Genomic DNA, 19,155 nt, shown 5'->3' on the forward strand with positions numbered 1-19,155 from the left:
TCCTCCCCTCACGCTGGCGAAGGAAAGGGTGTATTACAGGCCCATCCACACTCGGTTAGAGGGGCCAGTGCACGACGGATGGCTCACTAGGGTGAACATTATGTTGGCTAGCGCTGTTTCAGACGCAGGCGTAGTCGTTGACGTCGTGGTCCATAGGCGAGCCTCGAGCAGCTCCCTCCAAGGCAATGTAGTTGCTGACGCTGCCGCAGTGGAAGCGTACGAGTGCGGGGACGCCGAGGCGATTCTCCTGGGGGACGTGGCGGGTCCACATCTAAATATGGCTAGGGCTAGTAGTGCCTCAGCTCGCACACTGCCGCGGAACGCGGGGCAGCAGGCGGAGCGAGAGCCTCCTATCATCGACGCGTGTTTCTTCTACTTATGCACCCCCGTGAACCCGAGGGTCACGCAGCGCGTGTTCCATTATTTGAACATTATACCATTCGGGCTGCATCGCCCCTCGGAGGTGTTTGGTGTGGTGGGACGTCATACAAACCTCGGCCTGGTGTCGGGGGTGACAAAGGACGGCCAGTATCGTCTCGTGCCCTACCCACCACAGCAGCCGCAGCCACTGTACCTTGAGCGGGTACGGCACTCGCCACACTTCTTGTACCCCCACGACTATCCCGCCACTGGCACCATTGACCCTTCATGTCTCCGCCGTATCCGACACGAAAGCCGCAGCGACCGTGTGCAGCAAGCAACGAAGAACTTCTTCTGTCGGGCCGCTGCGCGGCAGGGGTGGGACGTGCACCGCCCGAGCAATCCCTGCTCTACCTCCGTGGTGCAGTCCGCGAATGCATTGGCAGTGTCTGGGGGCTTGACTTCACCGCAGCTTGGAGTGAGTAGGCCGCGCTCACGCACACGTCGGCGCGGCTCGCACGCGGTGCCGCTGGGTGCCGCGCCTTCTTTTCCAGAGCTCCTGACAGTCATCGCGCCAGCGGCGAAGGGCCCTTATGCTGCCCCTCGACCTCCCCTGGAGGAAACACCGACGCCCTCCTCACCGCTGGCTGCAGAGTTTGTGCCGCTTAGTGGACACCCAGATGCCGATGACGGGCCATTGCCGATTATGGTTGCCGGTACTGAGGAGTCGCGGGAGTTGTTATGTACACTGGCGGAGCTGCAGCTCCCTCCTACCCTCGCGCTGCATGAGCCCGTTCCACCCCTTCGTGTAGGCACGCGCGTTATCGCTCGCCGCCTGGGGTGCGCCGAGGCACTCCACATGGGTACTGTGCTGGCAGTCAGCTTCGATGTCACCTACACCGTTCGCTACGACGCTGACGGCGGCATCGACAAGGGTGTTCTTCACAGTGACGTGCACGTGCTCAACGCTGAGGACGAGGGTGATGCGCAGGGTCGACAACGACCGTGGCACCGGCGCGCGCGCGAGCGCAGCGCGGAGCCGTGCACGGTGCGGGACCAAGTCATCGTAGAAGTCGCGCAGCCGCCACAGCGGGCCGTCGTCATGGCCGCCCTCGGCGGCGGTCGATATCAGGTTGCCGTTGCCGCGGCACCGGTGCCCTTGATTGAGGTGGAAGCCTGCAATGTGCTCTCGGTAGCGCCGGTGCTGGCCGGTGCCGTGTTTGCGCCGCCGCATCACCTCACTCTCTTCCGCCAACTTGATACAACCGGGACGGGGCACATTAGCTGGAAAGACATGCGACACTTTATCCTTTCCTGGGAAGGCTTCGGCCAGCCCCTCTCCTTTCGGCGACTGGGTGAGATCCAGCGCGACATGTGCATCTGCAAACGCAGCGCGGGGCCGAAGCTGCTGTCAAAAATACCGGTCCAGGAGGAGGGGCATCAGCTGTCCTTTCAAGATTTCGAATACGTGCTCTTGCGTGCTGCAAATCTGCTCTAGTCGCCGTGTGACCACCAGTTGTGCGCAGTCTCCTGCTCCTGTGGGAGTGTCTGTGTCTGTGTGCGCCTGTGCTGCGGCTGCGACGCCCAGAGAACATATGATGTACTATACGAGAATTAACATTATTTGTTTGTACTTGTTTTTCCCCTGAGTGCGCTTCTTATTCCCCCCACCCTTCCCCTAACGCCTGCTGATGCGGGACCACCTCAGCCTGATATCATACAGGGCTCAGTACCCACCCTCCGTGTGCCGGCGGACAGTGCTGGGCTGAGCGGGCGCTCTGCCGGACAGGCTCGCAGCCATGCCGATCACATTTGTGCCAGCTCACTACGAATCATGTCGGCGATTCAAACAAGTCTAAGCAACCACCTACGGCTTTTTTTGCTTGCTTAGCTGCGCTGCGGTGATGTTGAGCGTGATCCTGGGCCCAGCCTGCGCTGTGTGGCAGCAGAAGTGAACGTGGCTGGACGACGCGAAACGGTGCTGGTTGGCCCGGTTCCTAGACATGGCCATGGCGTAGTAGAGGTGGGGTGACGGGTGGCTCTGTAGGCGTGTATACGCTTGCTGGCTTGCTCGTGGTGGAATAGGCACGTTGAAGAGGAGAGGACGAAGTATGCTTGCTCACTTCACGCGTCACCGCCCCCTCCCCCGCTGCTGCTGCGACAGCGGCCACTACAGTCGGATGCACTCCCTCCACCTCCACCACCTCCTCCCTCATTTTCCTGCTTTGTGAGTGCCTGCGGTGTGGGGAGTTCGTGGCACGTGGGCCATGAACAGCGCGCGTCTGTCGCCGCCCCTCTCAGCCTTACCTCTTGCTCGCCTCGCGCCTGGAGGGTGAGATGCCCATCGCATTGCTCGGACCTCTACACACGTCCTTTTCTCCGCGAGCTGTCTGTGGGCCATGAGCGTGGAGGAGAACGTCACCCCCGCACTAGCGGACACTTTTCGGACATGCTCGGAATTCATTGGAGCCGTCTCCGCACGCGAGATGCCGGATAACCCCAGCGTACAGTTGTGCATCCTCAGCATCGGTTTCGATGTTGAGGGCGCCATCGCGCAGCTGCTGCACCAGCGCATGGCTCGGAACAAGCCACACCGACGTGTTTACTGCGTGGTCGTCCCCGGCCGCCTTCTTCCCGGGGCGATGACACGCTTCGCCAGCGCCATTGAGCATCACCTGGCGCTGAGGCACGCGGGGGAGACATTAACGCGTCAAGCCGATGCATCTGCTGCAGCGGCGTCCTGTCTGGCGCCTCCTATTCCGGTGGTTGCTGTTGAAGAGGGCACGGGCACCAAGGAGCGCTGCGCGGTGTTTCAGCGCGGGGCGGTGGTGGTTCTTACCAGTCACTCTCTGTGCGCCGATCTGCTGCACCGGCGGCTGGCGGTGGAGCTGGTTGGAATGGCTGTGCTGGCGTTGCCGCATTCACTGCTGGGCAGCGGCCGACAAGAAGATGCGCTGGCGCCGCAGACGGCCTTCTGCGCTGAGCTGCTGCTGCGTAGTGGCAGCGGTGCGGCTGGCGGGCAGAGACCCCCGCCCATTGTCCTTGTCTCGGATGCGCCGGTGCTCATGCGGAGTCTTGTACAACGGCATCACTTGGGGGCGGAGCGGTTTGTGCAGCAGATGCACGTTGGCGACGTTCAGCTGTTCCCGCGATTTCGCCTGGACTTTGTGCGGCACTTTGAGGAGCTCAGTCGCAGCCCGCGGCGTTCATTGGCTGTGGACCGTGTTGTGGCTCCCGTATCGGCGAGCGTCTTGGCCCTGGACGATCTCCTCGCGAAGATTGTGTTGGAGACGCTGCAGGAGCTGCAGCGATTGGAGAAGCAGCTTCACATGCAGAAGAGCGCCAGCGGTGGCGACCGCGCCGCCTGGGCCTCGGATGCGGGGGGCTCACACCCTCACACGCGGTCCTTTGCGGCTCGGTGTGCTGCGGCTGCGGCAGAAGCCGACGAGGATACCGGCGCGCTCCGCTTCCTGCCGCGTGCCAGGCTCACGGCAAGTACCGCAAAAGACCATCTCGACTACAGCGGCTACCCGCGCAGCAACACGGCCAAGGGCACCAGTGCTGCATCGTACATCCGCCACGGCTGGCGTGCAGCGACGCAGTGCGACGACAAGGGCATTCTCTTTAGCGGCATCAGCGAGACGGCGGCTCTCTCGGTGGACTTCTCCGACCTCGACGGCGATCTTCGCGCGGTGGTGCGCTGCCACGAGTCTCACTGGCCATACCGCCTCCTCACGGAAAGTCTCATCGACGTGCGGCGACTGCGCCGTGCTGCGCGTGGAACTGCGTACACGTTTCTTCTCGAGCTGGAGTCCGTGCTGGAGCGCCGACTGCCCCGGCGCAGCGTCTACGGCACCGGCACAACGCCACCTGCCGCGCTGTGGACTCTCTCTTCTCACTTCCACGACGTTGTAACGGTCGCAACACACCGCATCGGGACCGTGGTGTACAAACGCAGTGCTGCCTCCGTCGCGCTCTCCACCCCTACGAAAGGTGAGGCGACGCGTCCTGCGAGCTCTGCTGAAGATGTGGTCGTGGTGGTGGACAGCAGCAGCGACAGCGAGGAGAAGCGCGAGGGGCTACAGGATGTCGTCTCGACCTCTGCCACTGCCGCGCCGCCCGGCCAGGTGGCGACCTCGGCGGGTCGCACAATGGTGCCTCAGCTCATACCCAATGTGGAGGAGCACGAAACAGACGTGGAGGTGGTGGTGCGGCTGGTGGTGAGCTGGTGTCGCACAGTGTTGCGCCGTGCCGAACGCAAAGGCAACGCCGCGACCGATGCTTCAGCAGCTCAACCCACCCTCCTGCTTCTTACTCTCGGCCCCAACGCCGTCGTGCGCTACACGGAGCGCCTCACAAACTCGCTGGAGGCTTACCAGCAACTGCAGCTTCGGCGCTTCATGCGGGTGTACCAGTCCAAGTACGGCGTGGAGTTGACTGAGTTCGTCGAGGCCCAGTCAGCAGAGGTTGCGGCGCCGCAGCTGGCTACAGAACTCTTCACCAGCGCCGAGGACGTTGATGACGCCTCCAGCGACGCGGAGGGAGACGTGACGACGGACGAGGACAACGGCACTGATGGCCGCAGGGATTTGCGTGCCGCTGCCTCCCTGAGGCGGCGTATGTCGAGTCAGGGCGGTCGTGCCACCGCCGTCACACGGCGCGATGCAAGCCCATCGTACGCTAATGGAAGCAGTAGCAGCCAGAGGGTGATGATGGACATCGGCGCAGGCGCCTTCCACCAAGCCCTTCTCTCACAGCTGCCACCGCTCCTCACCAGAAGCGGCGAGAGGGCCGACGTGAGGTGCGACAGTGAGCCTCAACCTGCACCACCGGCTTCCCTTGCCACGCCGCTGCTCATGCTTGAGAGGGTCAGGGAGGGGGTTGTGACGCTCTGCCCCGGCTGCCGTGGCGCCAGCGGGGACGGCAGCGCCACCGTCCCCTCTCCTTTCGAGCGGATGCCACGCGTGCTGGTGTTCGACGCATCCGCGATGTCGGCAACGGAGATGACCATGCTGCTGGATGGCTCACACGCTGCTCTGCAACTTGATGTCCCGTCGACGGCAGCGCCGCGGATGTCTGGCGCGCCCACCAACGGTCCCAAGGGGACTGACAGCGTCAGGACCTCCCTGCGCGTTGAGCGCGTTGTGTTGGCGCGCCAGGAGCTGGCGCTTCTCCGTCAGCTTGAGATGGCGCAGGACGAGCTGCCGGCGGAGCGGCTTTCCACTATCAAGGTGCAGCTCATCACGACCAGCCTAGCGGAGCTGGACTTCAAGAAGGCAGTGCAGGCGGAGCAGCAGGCCTTCGAGAGCCTCGCGCACACGAAAGCCACACTGACCGGGACGCTGCTCGTTGACCAGACGTCGTTGCGGCAGACAGAGGAGGCGTTGGAGAGTGGCATGCAGGTTGCGCGGAGTCGTCTTGGCCCGCGCAAGGGTACGGCGGTGGGGCGATTGGCTGGGACCTTCTTGTACGCGCCTGCCCTTCCGCCCCCGGCGCTGCCGCGCGTCGTGTTTGATGAGCGTGAGTTCCGCTCCTCGCTGCCGTACCACCTTTACCGTCGCGGAATGGAGCTCATCCCTCTGACACTGACGACGGCCGACTACGTCCTCTCCCCTGAGTACGCGGTCGAGCGTAAAAGTGCGCAGGATTACTTCCAGTCTGTTATGTCGGGCCGCATTCAGCGTCAGCTGGCGGCGCTCGCCCGCAAGTATGCGCACCCGTTGTGTCTCATAGAGTTCCACCGCGGCATTCCGTTCCGGCTGATGCAGAGCGGCATCTACGCCAAGACGGCGGCACTCATGGCGGCCTACCCGCGCGTCCGCTTTGTGTGGGCACGCAGCCCTGCGCATGCGGCGGGTATGCTGGTGCTCTTGAAGAAGTCCGTCGCGGTCGCCAACGTGGACCCGGCCGATCCGTTGCTCACAGGCACCTCCATTGACCCCGGTAGCGCGGCGGACGTGGGCGGCGTGGCGGTCACCGCGGCGGAGCGGGAGACGGCGCATTACGCGGCACGCGTTCTGTCCAAGTTTCCGGGCATCACCCACCAGAATGCGCCCCGTGTGATGCAGCTCTGCGGCTCGCTGATCGGACTTGCGACGATCTCGAAGTCCTCGCTGGTGGCGGTCATGGGTGAGGAGGACGCAGCGCGGCTGTACAACTTTCTCCATTCCCCCTTCCATTAGGAAGTGGACTGATGCCCTCTTCATAGCCTCCTTTCCCAAGAGAGGATGGGATGGCGTGGGGTGGGTGGAGGCGAGTGGGATGGAACGGATGCTTGCGGTGCACAGTGTCGAGCATCTCGCCCACATGATTTCCTGTTGCAGTGTGCACAAGCGTACACAGGCACGCAAGCCACTGCGCTCTGAAGTGGCATTTCACAAGCGCAAAGCAGCAAAAAAAAAATGATGTGTGGGCGAGGCGGCGGCGCTGCTGTGGGAGGTTGTCGAACCGCCTCTCTGTATCCCCCCACCCTCCCCTTGAGTGCACGCGCAATGTCCTCTATGGCAGGCGCGACGATGCGCAACCTTCATGGCACAGGTCGGCTGGCGGTTCTAGTCTCGAACGCAACGGCAACGCCACCATGCCATCATACCGCACTTCTTAATCTCTCTCTCCGTCTCCCCCTCCCTCTCTCCCTGCGTATGTAGCCCGGAGGACCTCACTCTGTCGCCACAGTCGCCAAAGGACTGCACCCCTTTTCAGCCCGCCTGCCCCCCGTCCCCCCAAATCTTCTTCCCTTCTATTCCGCCTCTATGGAAGGGAACGCGTGTACACATAGAGGCGTGTACACAAGTGCGTACGCTTCCCTGCAGCACGTTGAGAGTGCAACGTGTGCCGTGTCTGTGCCTTGTGTCTTTGTGTGACTTGCTCAACAGCAACGCGATACAGGAGAACAGCAGTTTCTCTGTCTCTCCCCTCCTGCCCTTCATGCCTCGTACCTCTGCGCCCCCCCCCCCTCCCACACCTCTCACGAACCCCCCTACGCCCGTCTCTCTCAGCAACGGCTTCGCTGTCCGCTATCACGGAGGGCAACGCAGCCCTTAGAGAGTGAGAGAAGCTCGTGCAGCCACCAGCGTCGACTGCTCAGCTGCTGAATCTACTGCGGTACAGGCCTTGAGCCGGCGGCACAGCGTGTAGCAAGACGAAGGTGCCCACGAAGGCGTCGCTCTCAATCATCCAGACGAGATGCAGCCGCGACGCTCAAAGGTAGTCCCGGGCCCGCTCTTCTACCCGGAGCGGACGACAACGATGGTGGCTGCCAAGAGATGGCCGTCCCCGCCAGCTGCGTCGGGGTCTACCTCTGCTCCTGCGACGAAGCCCTCTGCTTCGTCCGAGGCACCGACAGCATCAACGGCAGCGATGGGGCAGCGCAGAAGCGGTGCTCAGCGTGCGCTAGTGCTCAGCGTCGCCGCAGCGCCGGTGCTGCCGCCGGGGGCCACCGCCACAGGCGGTGCGATGGAGGTGCTCTCCCCAAGCCTCAACGTGTACCGTGCCGGCAGCAGCGGGGTGACCCTCACCATCGCTCCCAGGACCACCGTTCTCGTGGCCGATCACGTCACGAACACCGGTGCGGTGGTGAGGTTGGAGCAAGTGGACTACAGCAAGGCCATGCGTGCGTACCGCGTGTGCCGGCAAGAGGGGGGCGCTGTAGCCGAGGAGCCATCGAAAGGCTGGCACGCTAGCTCCGCCACGCCGGCGACACCGTTGCCGCCGCCGCTGACCTCGCCGCACGGGATCTGCTCAAGCTACACGACGAGCCTGAACACTTTCTCGGGGACTGCAAGCCCCAACGGCCGCGCCAGCTACGCCGCCCGTGATGATGACACGGCACTCGGCCACGACCCGGCGCCGTGGCGCGTTGTGTTCCTGCGGCTGTTCGGCGCTACGGATATGGTGCTGCTCACCGTCGCCGTGGCGTGCTTCCTGGTGGTGGTGTCGCGAGTAAGCATGATAAAGTACGGCCGAACAGATGGGCAGAGCGCAATGTCGTGGTCGTCCCTGCCGTGGTTGGAGGTGGCGCTGGCAGCGCTCACCTCTGGACGCTCGGTGGTGGAGGAGGCTGTGGCACCGTCTGGCTTGTCGCCCGCGTCTGGTGAAGGCTTGGCGCAGGGAGTCACACGGGGGCCCCCGGGGACCTCATCGTCGACTGCAGCGACTGTGATTTCAGTCCCTGGCACCAAAGGGGTGCTCTTCGCGTCCTATACCCAGGCTACAAGCACCCCGGCCTTGGACACGAGCGTCACGCTCGTCCTCCTGCTCTTCTCTACTTTCCTCTTGGTAAAGCGGCTCAGTGGCGCGCTGAGTCGGGTGTACGTGGAGGAAGTGCTCGTCATGCGCGGCGTTGGCCTGCAGTTCTCCGCGTACGGAATATTCAACACACTGCGGTACCGGCACTTCGTCGACCTCCTCATGCTGCGCTCACTTGTCATCCACGACGCGTTCTTCCGGTACCAGCCGATGTTCTTCCTCTCCTCGTCCGTGGAGAATAAGGCGGAACGGATTGTGTACTTTCCTGATACGCTGCCGCGGCTGGCGGTTCTGCGGCCCGTTTTGAACGGCATTCGCGGGGTGCTCTACGGAGAGCCAGAGGAGGGGCCAAGCCTGGGGGAGCTGGAGGAGCGCTGGAAGAAGTCAGCCAGTGAGATTTCCGATGGCGACTTTTTTACGGAGGACAGCTTTGCCGAAGACACAGTGACGACGCCAGATGATGCATGCTTCTCCGACGCCACAGATCGCGACGAGGATTGAAGCAGGTGCAGGTGCTCAGTTTGTGTGTGTGTGTGTGGGGGGGGGCTTGGAGGATGATGTGGTACAGCGCGGCGGGTGGACTTCCAGTGAAGAGAGAGGCAATCTAGTTGAGGCCTGTCCAACGTTGCCCCCTCCCCCTTTGCAGTCATTCTACCGCCTCCTGCTTCTGCCTTCCTGGCTCCCAACGTTTTTGTTTTGTTTTCGCATTCCTCCTGGCTCTTCCGAATCACAGGAGTACCCGCTATCTCGCGTGTGTGCGTGTGTGTATGAGGAACGCCGCTGCTTGTATTCGTCGGATCGTTCCTCGCGGTGTCTGCGCGACGTCTCGGCTGATTTTGCTGTTTCTTTATATATGTACGTGTAGTGTGTGTTGTGCTCTTCTCCATCCTTGCGCTGTGCGTTGATGCGTCGTGCGTGTGTTTGCACCAGTGTGTATGTGTACCTGCGCGCGTGTGTGTGTCGGAGGGGGGCGTTCTTGTCGGCACGTGCCACGTGCCGGGGCATGCTTTCAGCTACGTGGAATCGCAACTAGCATAGCGCAATGGTAACGATTGAGAGGAGGCGTGTGTGTGCACGAAAAGACCCTTTTCTCCTTTCCCCCTCCCCAAAAAAGTACACAAAGGAAGGGCCCGCCGCTGTCCTCGCGTTGCATCCGAAAGGAGATGGGAATGCCTTTCACGGGTCGCTGGTGCTGAGGGAGTTTCCTTGTGCTCCCTTGCCGTTCCACGTTGCCCCGGTACCTCGGCCGTCGCGCAGATCTCTCTTTCTCTCGGTCACACTCTGCTGAGCACTTCTACCTCTTCCCCCCACCCTCTTCGATTCCTGTTCTCTCTACGTGTCTTGCTGGTTCTGCTGGTTTGCGTGTGTCACTCGCGAATCACCGACGTAGGCGAACACCGTCACGGTGCTGGACCCTCCTCCCTCACTCAGTCGACCCTTCACCCCTTCCCACCTATCCACAGCGGTCCCTCTATATCCGGCACCGCTCCTCCGCCACCCGGCTGGCCGCTGAAGGCACACTGCAGATATCTCTCGTTGAGCCTGTGTGGGAGTGTGTGTATCCTACCGTGCCTATTGCGCAGACACCGCTGCGTAGCAGGCACCCGCCCTCCCCCAAGCACACACACTCGACGAACCAGTCGCTTGGAAGTGCACAGACTGCGGTGCCACAGAGGAGGAGAGAGGGGGTGGGCCCGCCAATGCTCCGGCCCCGCTTTCGACACTGTTTTGCGGGTCGTGCACCGAAGCTTCTGTCGGTGACTGCGTGGGCCGAGCGAAGGCATGTGTCGACTCGACAAGCCGAGCGCCTAGGACGGGCGTCGTCATTGCCAACGGTGAGCGGCACCGCCACCTCTCACGCATCACCTAGCGGTATACGCGGAGACAGCCGCGTTGCGAGAGGTTTCGCACAGCGGGCAACGAAGCTGTCGTCCCCGTCGGCTGGTGCCTCTGCGACATCCGCTACGGCGCAGTCGGCGGCCTCTTCCGGACGTGCAAAACCGCTACCGGGCCGCTTTAATCGTCTCTTGGTGCAGCTGGGCGTCTTAGTCACCGTCTACCACTACATACTGGGGGAGAGCATCAACCTTTTCCTGACGTACCTTCTCCACTCGCACCGCTTAGGGATCGGCGACACGGGCAGCTGGCTTGGCGCTGTCGGCGTTCCGGTGGACCGATTTCTGAACATTGGCCCGACAGTGTGCGGACTGCAGCTGTCGCCGCGACTGGTGCTGAATTATCTTGTGGTGAATGCCTGTATGTACCCATCGATACCGCTCCAGATGCGCTTGTGTATTGCGACAGCACCGATTTTGCGCGTCCCATTTCAGGTGATGGGACGGCTGCTGGGGGTGTCGAAGAGGGCAACTGTGCCGAAGGCGCCGTCGGGAACACCATCTTGATTTGGGGTTCGAGCCATGGGGGGAGTGATGCCACGTGGGTGAGGTTTTTGCCAGCGGTGCGCTGCGTATGCGAGGCGCTTCCGTCTCCATGTTTGTACCGGATCGTCGTTTTTTTAGGTCAGTGTCCATGTACACTCTGTGCCTGTGTGCTCACTGTTCTTCTTTCGATGCGCAGGTCACGCTGAAAACCCTCGACGTATGCACTGCCTCCGCCATCTGCACATTCCACTCACTTCTGCTCCCTCTCTCTGCATCAGCTCGCGGCGAGAGAGAGTGAGATGCGTTCCACCAGCATCACCGCACATCTCCCCATCATCGGCTCCTCTTTCCATGTCTCCGCCTCTTTCTCTGTGTGCATCCCCTTCCGTCTTCGCTCTCTCCTCGACGCCTCTCTTCATCCTCACCACGCCACACCACGCCACGGCCCACACGCGACCCCCTCCGTCAACGACGCTTTCTGGCGCCAGAGCCTTCAGCGGAAAACACAAAGAGCATCCGATAGCGTTCTTCTTCCTCTTCTGTAATAGCCACCTCTCCTGCCCCTCGCACCGACACAGGCGCGATCCGTGCCGGCACCCCGTTGCCCGCCATCGCTCACCCTCCCTCTCTGTGTCGCAGGCGTATATCGCCAGGCGACTGACACGCTGCGGTGCGCACACAAGCGAACACACGCAAAGCCACAAACACCCGCACAAAGGCACATCTAAACTAAGGGATAAGAGCGTCAGATCACGTGTTGGGGGGCTGGTCTGTGCACCTTGCCGTATAGGGGCGCTCGCGTGCGCGTCGTGCGAGTCTGCGTGTGTGTACGTGTGTCTTCCGTTTGCCAGCACCTCTTTCCTTCTCTCTTCCAGAGCTCGAAACGCGCACGCGTGTGTGGCCGCTGTGTGCGTGTGGCATCTCTCTCTCCCCTCGGCCTGGCCTTGTTTCCTGTTCTTCTCTGTTCGTTTTTTTTTTTTCGTTGTTGTTGCGCGCTGTCTTCTTTTCTCTACATCGCGATCTATATCTGTACATCTCTCTCTATAACCATCTATCGATAGATGGTTATATAGAGAGAGAGGGAGATATATATTTATTGATATCTAGTGCTGTAAATTCATCTATTTATCTGCCTCTCTCTCTCTATATACATCTCTGTTTCTCTCTATATATACCTGTGCATACATATATACAAATACACACACACACACACATATATATAGTTGCAGAGAGAGAGAGGGGGGAGGGAGAGACTAATTCTTTTTTTGTGTGTGTGTGTGTGGTGTTGGTGGTTTGACGCTTGTGCACCCATCTCCAGTTGAGTTGTCTTTTTTCTGCCCTGTGTTGGTCTCGATGGATTGACTGCCTCTGTTCTCTCTCCCACTCCCACTCCCACTCCCACTCTCTCGCTGTGGCATCCACTTCAACGGTGCAACATCTTCGCCGTCCTTCTCTGTCGTTTGCCGTTGCTGCTCTACTTTAAGTGTCGTGTCCTTTTCAGCATATCTTCCCTTCCCTCTCCAGAGCTTTCCCCAATCCCGTGGGATATGCCGGGGTAGCCGTACTCTCTTACGCTTTTCTAGCTTCCATTGTTTCTGTATTTTGATATACACAGCTCCTTCTTCGATCCCCATTGTCTTCGGCGCAGCAGCCATAATCATTGTCCTCACCTGCTTGCCCCCCTCCCCACGCGATCCTTCCGTCCTTCCCTCATCCACTGACACGCTTCACCGCATACCGCCGCCATCCTCTGCCTCTCATCGCTCTGGGCTTCTCGTGTGTTGTCTCGGCCCTCAATACACAACACAGGAGTACCCTTCCCTCCTCTGACAAGGGTGCACGAACTTGAGCCGAGAAGCAGAGACGAAGTGGCACACAGGCAGAGGTACAAGAGCGTCCGTGTGCACAGGAGCATTACCGGTCACCCAAATCTGTCTCTCTGTCGTTTGTTGTTGTCGGTTTGTTTCTCTCCAACTCCCTCTCTCGAGCTCGTCGGTTCTCCGCAGAAAGCACTGTGACGTGCGCACGCAAAGTCTGCACAAAACGCTTATCCTCGTCACCGTCGCGCGCGTGCATTGGTCTGTGCCAGGGAGCTACCAGGAGGACAGCGCGAGACACATACACACTCACACATCAATTAGATACTAACGACGCAGAGAAGGAGGACTCGAACAAGCAACAACGGCAACAGCAAAAGACGTCGACGACACCGAAAATAGGCCTCTTCCAGCCACTTGATTGTCTGTGCCTCAATCTCTCTCTCTGTGTTTGCTGTTGTGTCGTCTTGTGTCACGGTCTCTGTTTGTGCCTGTGCGTGTGTGTGTGTTGTGTTGCCTCGCTTATTTTTTTTTTCTTCTGCCTCGTTTCCTCCCGGTAGAAATCAAGGCAGAAACAGGGCACCCGCCCATCCACCCACACACGCACAAGCACGCACACACACACACACACACATATATATATATATACGTCCACACGCCTCTGTTGTCCCTCCCTGCCTTCTCTTCTACTCTCTCTGTCTTCTCTCTCGCCTTCTCTCGGCGGCACTTCTCTTTTTCAAGTTTGTCTTCCGTCTTTTAATTTTTCTTTCGCGTGCCTGGCCGTGTCTCTGGGCGCATTTTATCTTTCGTGGCTTTGTGTGTGTGTGTGTCTTGTGTTCCCTCCGCCACACAGCGCTCTCTCCCTCTCCCCCTCCCTCTTTCCTGTCCCTTGTATCGCGTGCCATGATTTGTCGGCTTCTTTTTGTTTTGCGTGCCTTCGTTTAAAGAAACGATTAGACGTTCGTGTGCTGCGTGTGTTGCGTGTTCCTTCGCTCCTCTGCGAAACGTTTCCCTTCTCGTACGTGAACCTGTGCCCGGCTCGCTTGTCTGTTTACTACTTGGACCGTCTCGTGCATCGTCTCGCTGGCTCGCTCGCTCACTTTCGTTGCGTGCGCACCGCATTGCATTGGACTGCCGAGACGAGCGTCGTTGTCTTTCATCTCTGGTGTGGCGTTTAGCCTCTGCACTCGTTGCTTGTCGACTACGACAGCAGGTTTGCGTGTACCTGCGCGCGTATTGATCCTCTACCTCACCTCTTCTTCTTCCTCCCACCTACTGTTTTCCGTCGCGTGCGTTTGTGTGTGTGTGTGTGTCTTTTCCGCTGCTGCGTGTTTTTGGTGGCCGTCTGTCCCGTCTTCTCCTCTTCACTCCCCTCCCCACTAAGTGTTTTTACTTCACCTAACGCTGCTTTCACCGCTCTTGCATCGGTTAAACGCGACCTCCTCCTCCTCCTTGTTTTGTCCGTGTCTGGGTGCCTGTGCAGGTGTGTGCGTGTGTATACGTTTCTTTGCAGCCGCGGTCTTCTTTTCCTTTGCTGGTGTTGGTGTTGTTGCTGTTCTTCTTCACGTTCCCCGAGTTTGTGTGTTGTTCGTTAGTGCTTGAGCCCCTCCACCCCTCCCTCCGGCAACAGCTCAGCACGTTGGGCCAGACAAATACACGGTTGCCTTCAAGGACGCTTTTCTGCCGTTGCTGTGTGCCGTGTTCTTCATCCAACGCAACACCAGCGGCATCAGCTCGCCATCATCGCAATTCGGTCATAGAAAGCGGAGAGCAAACACACGTAGCCACACACCACGAAAGACACCTGACAAACAACAGCGAAAAAAAAAAGGAACGAGCAGGGGCACAAAACTCTCGAACTGTGTCGACGAAGTTCTGCAGTGCCACCCCCCCCCTCCCCGGCGCCTCTCTCTTCGTTTATTCGTGTGTACGTGTGGGCTTGCGTGCCCGCGCTGAGCGTCTCTCTCTGAAAACGCACTTCTCCCTCCTCCCTAACTCTCGCATATTTGTTTTGCCTTTCGTCTTGTGGTGCTTAACCCACCCCCTCCCCCTCCCCCTTCTTTTTTTTTGCTAGCGGCGCCCCACCCCCACCCCCTCTCTCTCTCTGTATCTGCCGTGCAGGCGGTTGTGCCATAAGCGTGTCTTCGCTGGATTGTGGGCCCGCTCACCTCCCGCCACGCCGACTTCCTTCTTTCTCTTTCCGCTTTCCCCTTTCTCTAGTGCACCGTCTCCCTCGTGTTGCTGGTGCGTGTGTCTTCGTGCCTTGTGCTGTGTGTCTGTTGCTCTCTGCCCCGCTGTCTCCCTGTCACCGGCTCCCATCACCATTGCTTTTTTTTGTTGTTCGCCGCTTGCTCGCCCCCGCCTCTGGAGTTTTGTGTGCGTGTGCTTCCTGAGAGTCCTGCGCCGCTCTTTTTTTCTGTTTTTCTTTTTTGTTGTTGTTTTCGGCTCTTCGTCGCTTCAGCACACACCTCAAGCACACACACGCAAACGCGCGCCCTGCTTACGGCGTCATCGGACTTGCTTCGTTGTTTTTGTTTTCCTTCGTCTTTGTTTCTCTCCTTTGAAAAGTCGTTTGTTTGCTGTCGCGCCGCACCGTCGATCTCCTGCGCGCTCTCCGTGTCGCTCTCGCTCTTGCCCTCGTCATCTCCGCACACACACACGCACATATATATATATATGATTCGTGCCTTGCGCCTCGCCGAGTTCTTGCCTCTTTCCTTTCGCTCGCTCCTTTTTTTTTTCTAGTCCTTCCCCCTCGTTTTCCTTTGCGGTGCGCTTTCCCTCTTTACTCCACGTCGAACGGTGCGTCGTGACACTTTTAGATTGCATCAACGCGCACCTCCACACACGTGCACGCAGGCTCTGGACTTGGTAGAAGCGCAGCGGGTCTTTTTTTCCCGTCCGCATCTCGCTTTTGCGCTTGTGTGTGTGTGTGTGGGCGTGTCTGTCCGCGACGCCTGTGTGCCATCGACGAAGTTGTGCAAGAGTATGCGTGTGCGCGTGGGTTTCTCGTCTCTCCCCTCCCTCCCTCCCTCCCTCCTCCTTCCCGCAAAAGAAAACAAAATTGAGCGCTTCATCTTTTCTTTGCCATCTGGCCATCTCGCTTATCTGTTCGCATCAGCGTCACCGACCCTTTTCTTTTTTTTGTGTGTGTGCCTTCGCTCTTCGTTTTCTTTTCCACCGTCTTCTGAAACCGCAAACTCTTTCGTTGCTGCCGACTTCTCCTACCCACCTCTAGTTTTCTTTTCCTTGTGTGTGTCTCTGTGTGTTTGTGTAGGTTTTACCGCTTGCTTCTTTTCGTTTTCGGTTCGTGCCGCATCTGCATTTCCGTGTCGTCTTGTTGTTCTCTGCTTGCTGCTTCCTTGCTTCTCACACACCTCGTCCCCTCTCCCTCTCCCGCTGGCGCTCTGTCTTCGCGTCGTGCGAGCGTGTTTGTGTGTCTCGTGTGCCTGCCTTTTTCGCGAAAGAGGCCTTCGCCTTCTGTTTTTGTTCTAACGTTGTTTATGTGCGCGTTGGTGGTGTCGGCGGCGGCAAATTGCGTCTTGACGTGTTCACACTGGTTCCTGCACTGTCTTCTCTCTCGACCCTTCCTCGCCTCCTCTCCTCTTCTCTTCTCTCTGTCTTCTCTGTTCGTCGTGGCACGGCGGGCCCTCTTGTCGTTGTCGATTTCGCGTTTCTTCGCCTCCTTCACCTTCTTTGTTTGCTCAGCATTCGTTTCGTCGCTTGATTGTGCGCTCTTCCCTCTCTTGTCCGGCACTCGGTCTGTCAGCTCTTCTTCTCGCGTGTCACCGCTTCACACCACCCACCACCCCATCTCCCTCTCTTTTTTTTTTTCGTTTCTTTTTCTTTGTTTCTCGTGTGTATCTTCGTTCTTTTTTTTCCGGCTCTATCTTGTGCGCGTTGCTGCCCCGATAAAACGTTTGTCTAACAGCTCGACTGCTGCACAGCAACAGGTCGCTTTCCACACCAACGCGCGCGCGCAGGCACTCTGCCTTCGGGGTGGGCGCACGCGTGCGTGCCTTTGATTTCGTCTTCCCTTTTTTTATTGGTTGCTCGTTCTCCTTCCGTTCTTTTACTTCTGCCGCCGCTGCGCCGCTGTCGCTGCCTCTCGGTCCCCTCTCTTTCTCGCTCCCTCTTCGTCCCTCGGCTCTTTTCTCGCCTCCTTTCTCTTGAACGTGCGCGCGTGCGTGTGTGCGACACGTTTTTCCGCCATCCATGCTCACTCCAGCCATGTTCGAGCTTCTTTTGAGCTTCTCGCCACAGCCGCCCCGCGCTATGCTTGCGGCTGGTCCAGGCGCGCGATGCGCCACGGAGCGACGCTGTTGCGTGGGTTCAAGCAGCACTCTCAGCTTCACGGTAGAGCGCGTTCCTGCTCGTTACGCGCGTGAGCGAGGTGTCTGCCTCGCACCCGCAGCCGGCGTACGGGAGGTGATGGTGGTAACGTGTTGTGCTGCCGGTCGCAAGGATGGCGCGCAGGCTGCGCTGGAGGTGGGCATGTGGTGGGTCGACCGCTGCCTCAGCACGGCCGTGCAGCAAGCGGCTGGAGGGACGGCGGTGCTGTTTTGTTGTATGAAGATTGTGGACGTGGCAGTGGAGCGGCTAACGCTCTACTCAAGTGAGGACTCGCCGCTCCCTGCATCATCGGCCATCGGGCGTATGCGCATGCCTCGGCATTTCTTTGGGCTTCAGCTGTTTCGCCTTGGAGAACTGCGTCATGTGCAGCTCTCCCCGTCAGTGCGGCGGCTGGTCGTCGAGGTTGACGTCCGATCGTGCCTGCGTTGGCCCCAGTCGGAGGTGAACAACTTCCTAGCCAGCTTGCAGTCCCCGCTGCGTGCGGTTCATGTAGCAACGTGCTCCGTATCTCCCGTGAAGCTGCTGAACAAGTTTCACGCATCTCTACGTGTTCTGTACTTGTTCCGTCGAACAACCACTGTCCGCGACCCCACAGACACTCGAGTGCCTGTCAACATAGAGGACGAGGAGTACGAGGAAGAAGAGAGCAACACCAGCCCATCTCTGACGCCTGCCATGGATGCGCCCGCCACGGCGCAACACGCGAGCCAGCTCCCTGCGGCGGTGCACGGGGTCGCACAGCTGTCACCCATAGCGCGGACGGTGACACCGCAGTCGACATCGACCACCTCGACAACTGCCACCGGGGCGCGAAGCCGGCGGACAAGGCGTCTGCGCCTCTCCTCTGCCGCCGCGGCTGCACCGGTGCTTGAGGAGCTCCACGTGACGAGCTCGGCCCGGCGCTCGTTGCCCCGCTGGGTGGAGACGTGCACGCGCCTGAAACACATCACGCTGCGCAACTGCGCCTACAACCGAGTGGACTCGCTCCGTTTTGCCCTCAAGCTCACAAGCATCTTGCTCGACGGATGCGCGAGTTTTGTTGGGTTCGACTGCTTGTGTGGCTTTCCGGAACTGCGGTCGGTAACCGTGAAGAACTGCGGGCTTTTGCGTGATCTCTCGTGGGTGCCGCGGCTGAGGGGTTCGCTGTCCTACCTGTGCATTCACCACCTGTCGCCGGCGTCGATCACCGCGTTTGCGTCCGCCTCCTGTCTCGGGATGGGTCTGAGCGGGCTTGAGGAGCTCAATCTCTCCATACCGAGCCTGCACGCACTGCGGTCGTTTGTGGCGCACTCCTCCGCCACACTGCGTGAGTTGACGCTCTTCACGTGCATGAGCTTGAGCGGCTTTTCAGACCTTCCCGCGCTGCCCGCCTTGGAGAAGGTGGTGATCACCGGCAACTGCCACATGCAGAACTTTTTGTGGTTGTCGAGGTCGCCTCGTGTTGTCGAGGTGCGTGCAACGCAGTGCTCGCAGCTGATGTCCTTGACAGGACTCGACGCGCTGCATCAGCTGCGCTTACTCGACGTCAATGGGTGCCAACGCGTTCGCACCATCGCCCCGCTCGCTGAGTGCGTTTCGCTGACGTACCTGGACGTGTCGCACTGCGGTCTGCTGACGAGAGTATCAGTGCTTGAAAAGCTCCCATGTCTCCAGTGCGTGTTGATGCGCAACTGCACGTCGCTGGTAAAGGACTTCGGGTGGATCGAGGCCTGTCCGAAGCTGGTGGAGCTCATGGTGCCTGGACCGTCGTGGGTCGAGGCGGCGAGGGGTGTGCTGCGTCGCCTCGGCCGCCGTAATGTAGTTCTTCGCTGATGCGAGCCAAGAGAATGCTGGGGGACGAGTGACGCAGGATCAGAAGACGAAGAACGACCATCACGGTTCTTTACCTTCACCCCTCTGCCTCCTGGTCACCTTCACGAAAAGGTGATGGTCGGTGGTGGTGTTGGCGGGAGGAGGGAGGGATGCAGCCACAGCAGCTGCGAGCGAAGGAATAAGAG

The 19,155-nt window shown here is 59.8% G+C and overlaps 5 protein-coding genes across 5 annotated transcripts; all 5 read left to right on the forward strand.

The window, feature by feature from the left end:
- Positions 1-100: 100 nt before the first annotated feature.
- Positions 101-1,858, forward strand: LDBPK_080140 (hypothetical protein, conserved; the record flags this gene model as incomplete). The annotated part of the gene is made up of 1 exon (XM_003858531.1): positions 101-1,858. One exon carries the CDS (start codon positions 101-103, stop codon positions 1,856-1,858), a length of 1,758 nt encoding a protein of 585 aa, XP_003858579.1.
- A 901-nt stretch (positions 1,859-2,759) lies between these two features.
- On the forward strand, positions 2,760-6,542 carry LDBPK_080150 (DNA repair protein, putative; the record flags this gene model as incomplete). The annotated part of the gene is made up of 1 exon (XM_003858532.1): positions 2,760-6,542. One exon carries the CDS (start codon positions 2,760-2,762, stop codon positions 6,540-6,542), a length of 3,783 nt encoding a protein of 1,260 aa, XP_003858580.1.
- A 1,066-nt stretch (positions 6,543-7,608) lies between these two features.
- On the forward strand, positions 7,609-9,108 carry LDBPK_080160 (hypothetical protein, conserved; the record flags this gene model as incomplete). Its single annotated transcript, XM_003858533.1, has 1 exon — positions 7,609-9,108. One exon carries the CDS (start codon positions 7,609-7,611, stop codon positions 9,106-9,108), a length of 1,500 nt encoding a protein of 499 aa, XP_003858581.1.
- A 1,199-nt stretch (positions 9,109-10,307) lies between these two features.
- Positions 10,308-11,009, forward strand: LDBPK_080170 (hypothetical protein, conserved; the record flags this gene model as incomplete). The annotated part of the gene is made up of 1 exon (XM_003858534.1): positions 10,308-11,009. One exon carries the CDS (start codon positions 10,308-10,310, stop codon positions 11,007-11,009), a length of 702 nt encoding a protein of 233 aa, XP_003858582.1.
- A 6,026-nt stretch (positions 11,010-17,035) lies between these two features.
- On the forward strand, positions 17,036-18,970 carry LDBPK_080180 (hypothetical protein, unknown function; the record flags this gene model as incomplete). Its single annotated transcript, XM_003858535.1, has 1 exon — positions 17,036-18,970. The coding sequence occupies one exon, from the start codon at positions 17,036-17,038 to the stop codon at positions 18,968-18,970; it is 1,935 nt and encodes a 644-aa protein (XP_003858583.1).
- Positions 18,971-19,155: the final 185 nt, after the last annotated feature.

Source organism: Leishmania donovani, chromosome 8 (assembly GCF_000227135.1).
Source record: "Leishmania donovani BPK282A1 complete genome, chromosome 8".
NCBI lineage: Eukaryota > Euglenozoa > Kinetoplastea > Trypanosomatida > Trypanosomatidae > Leishmania > Leishmania donovani.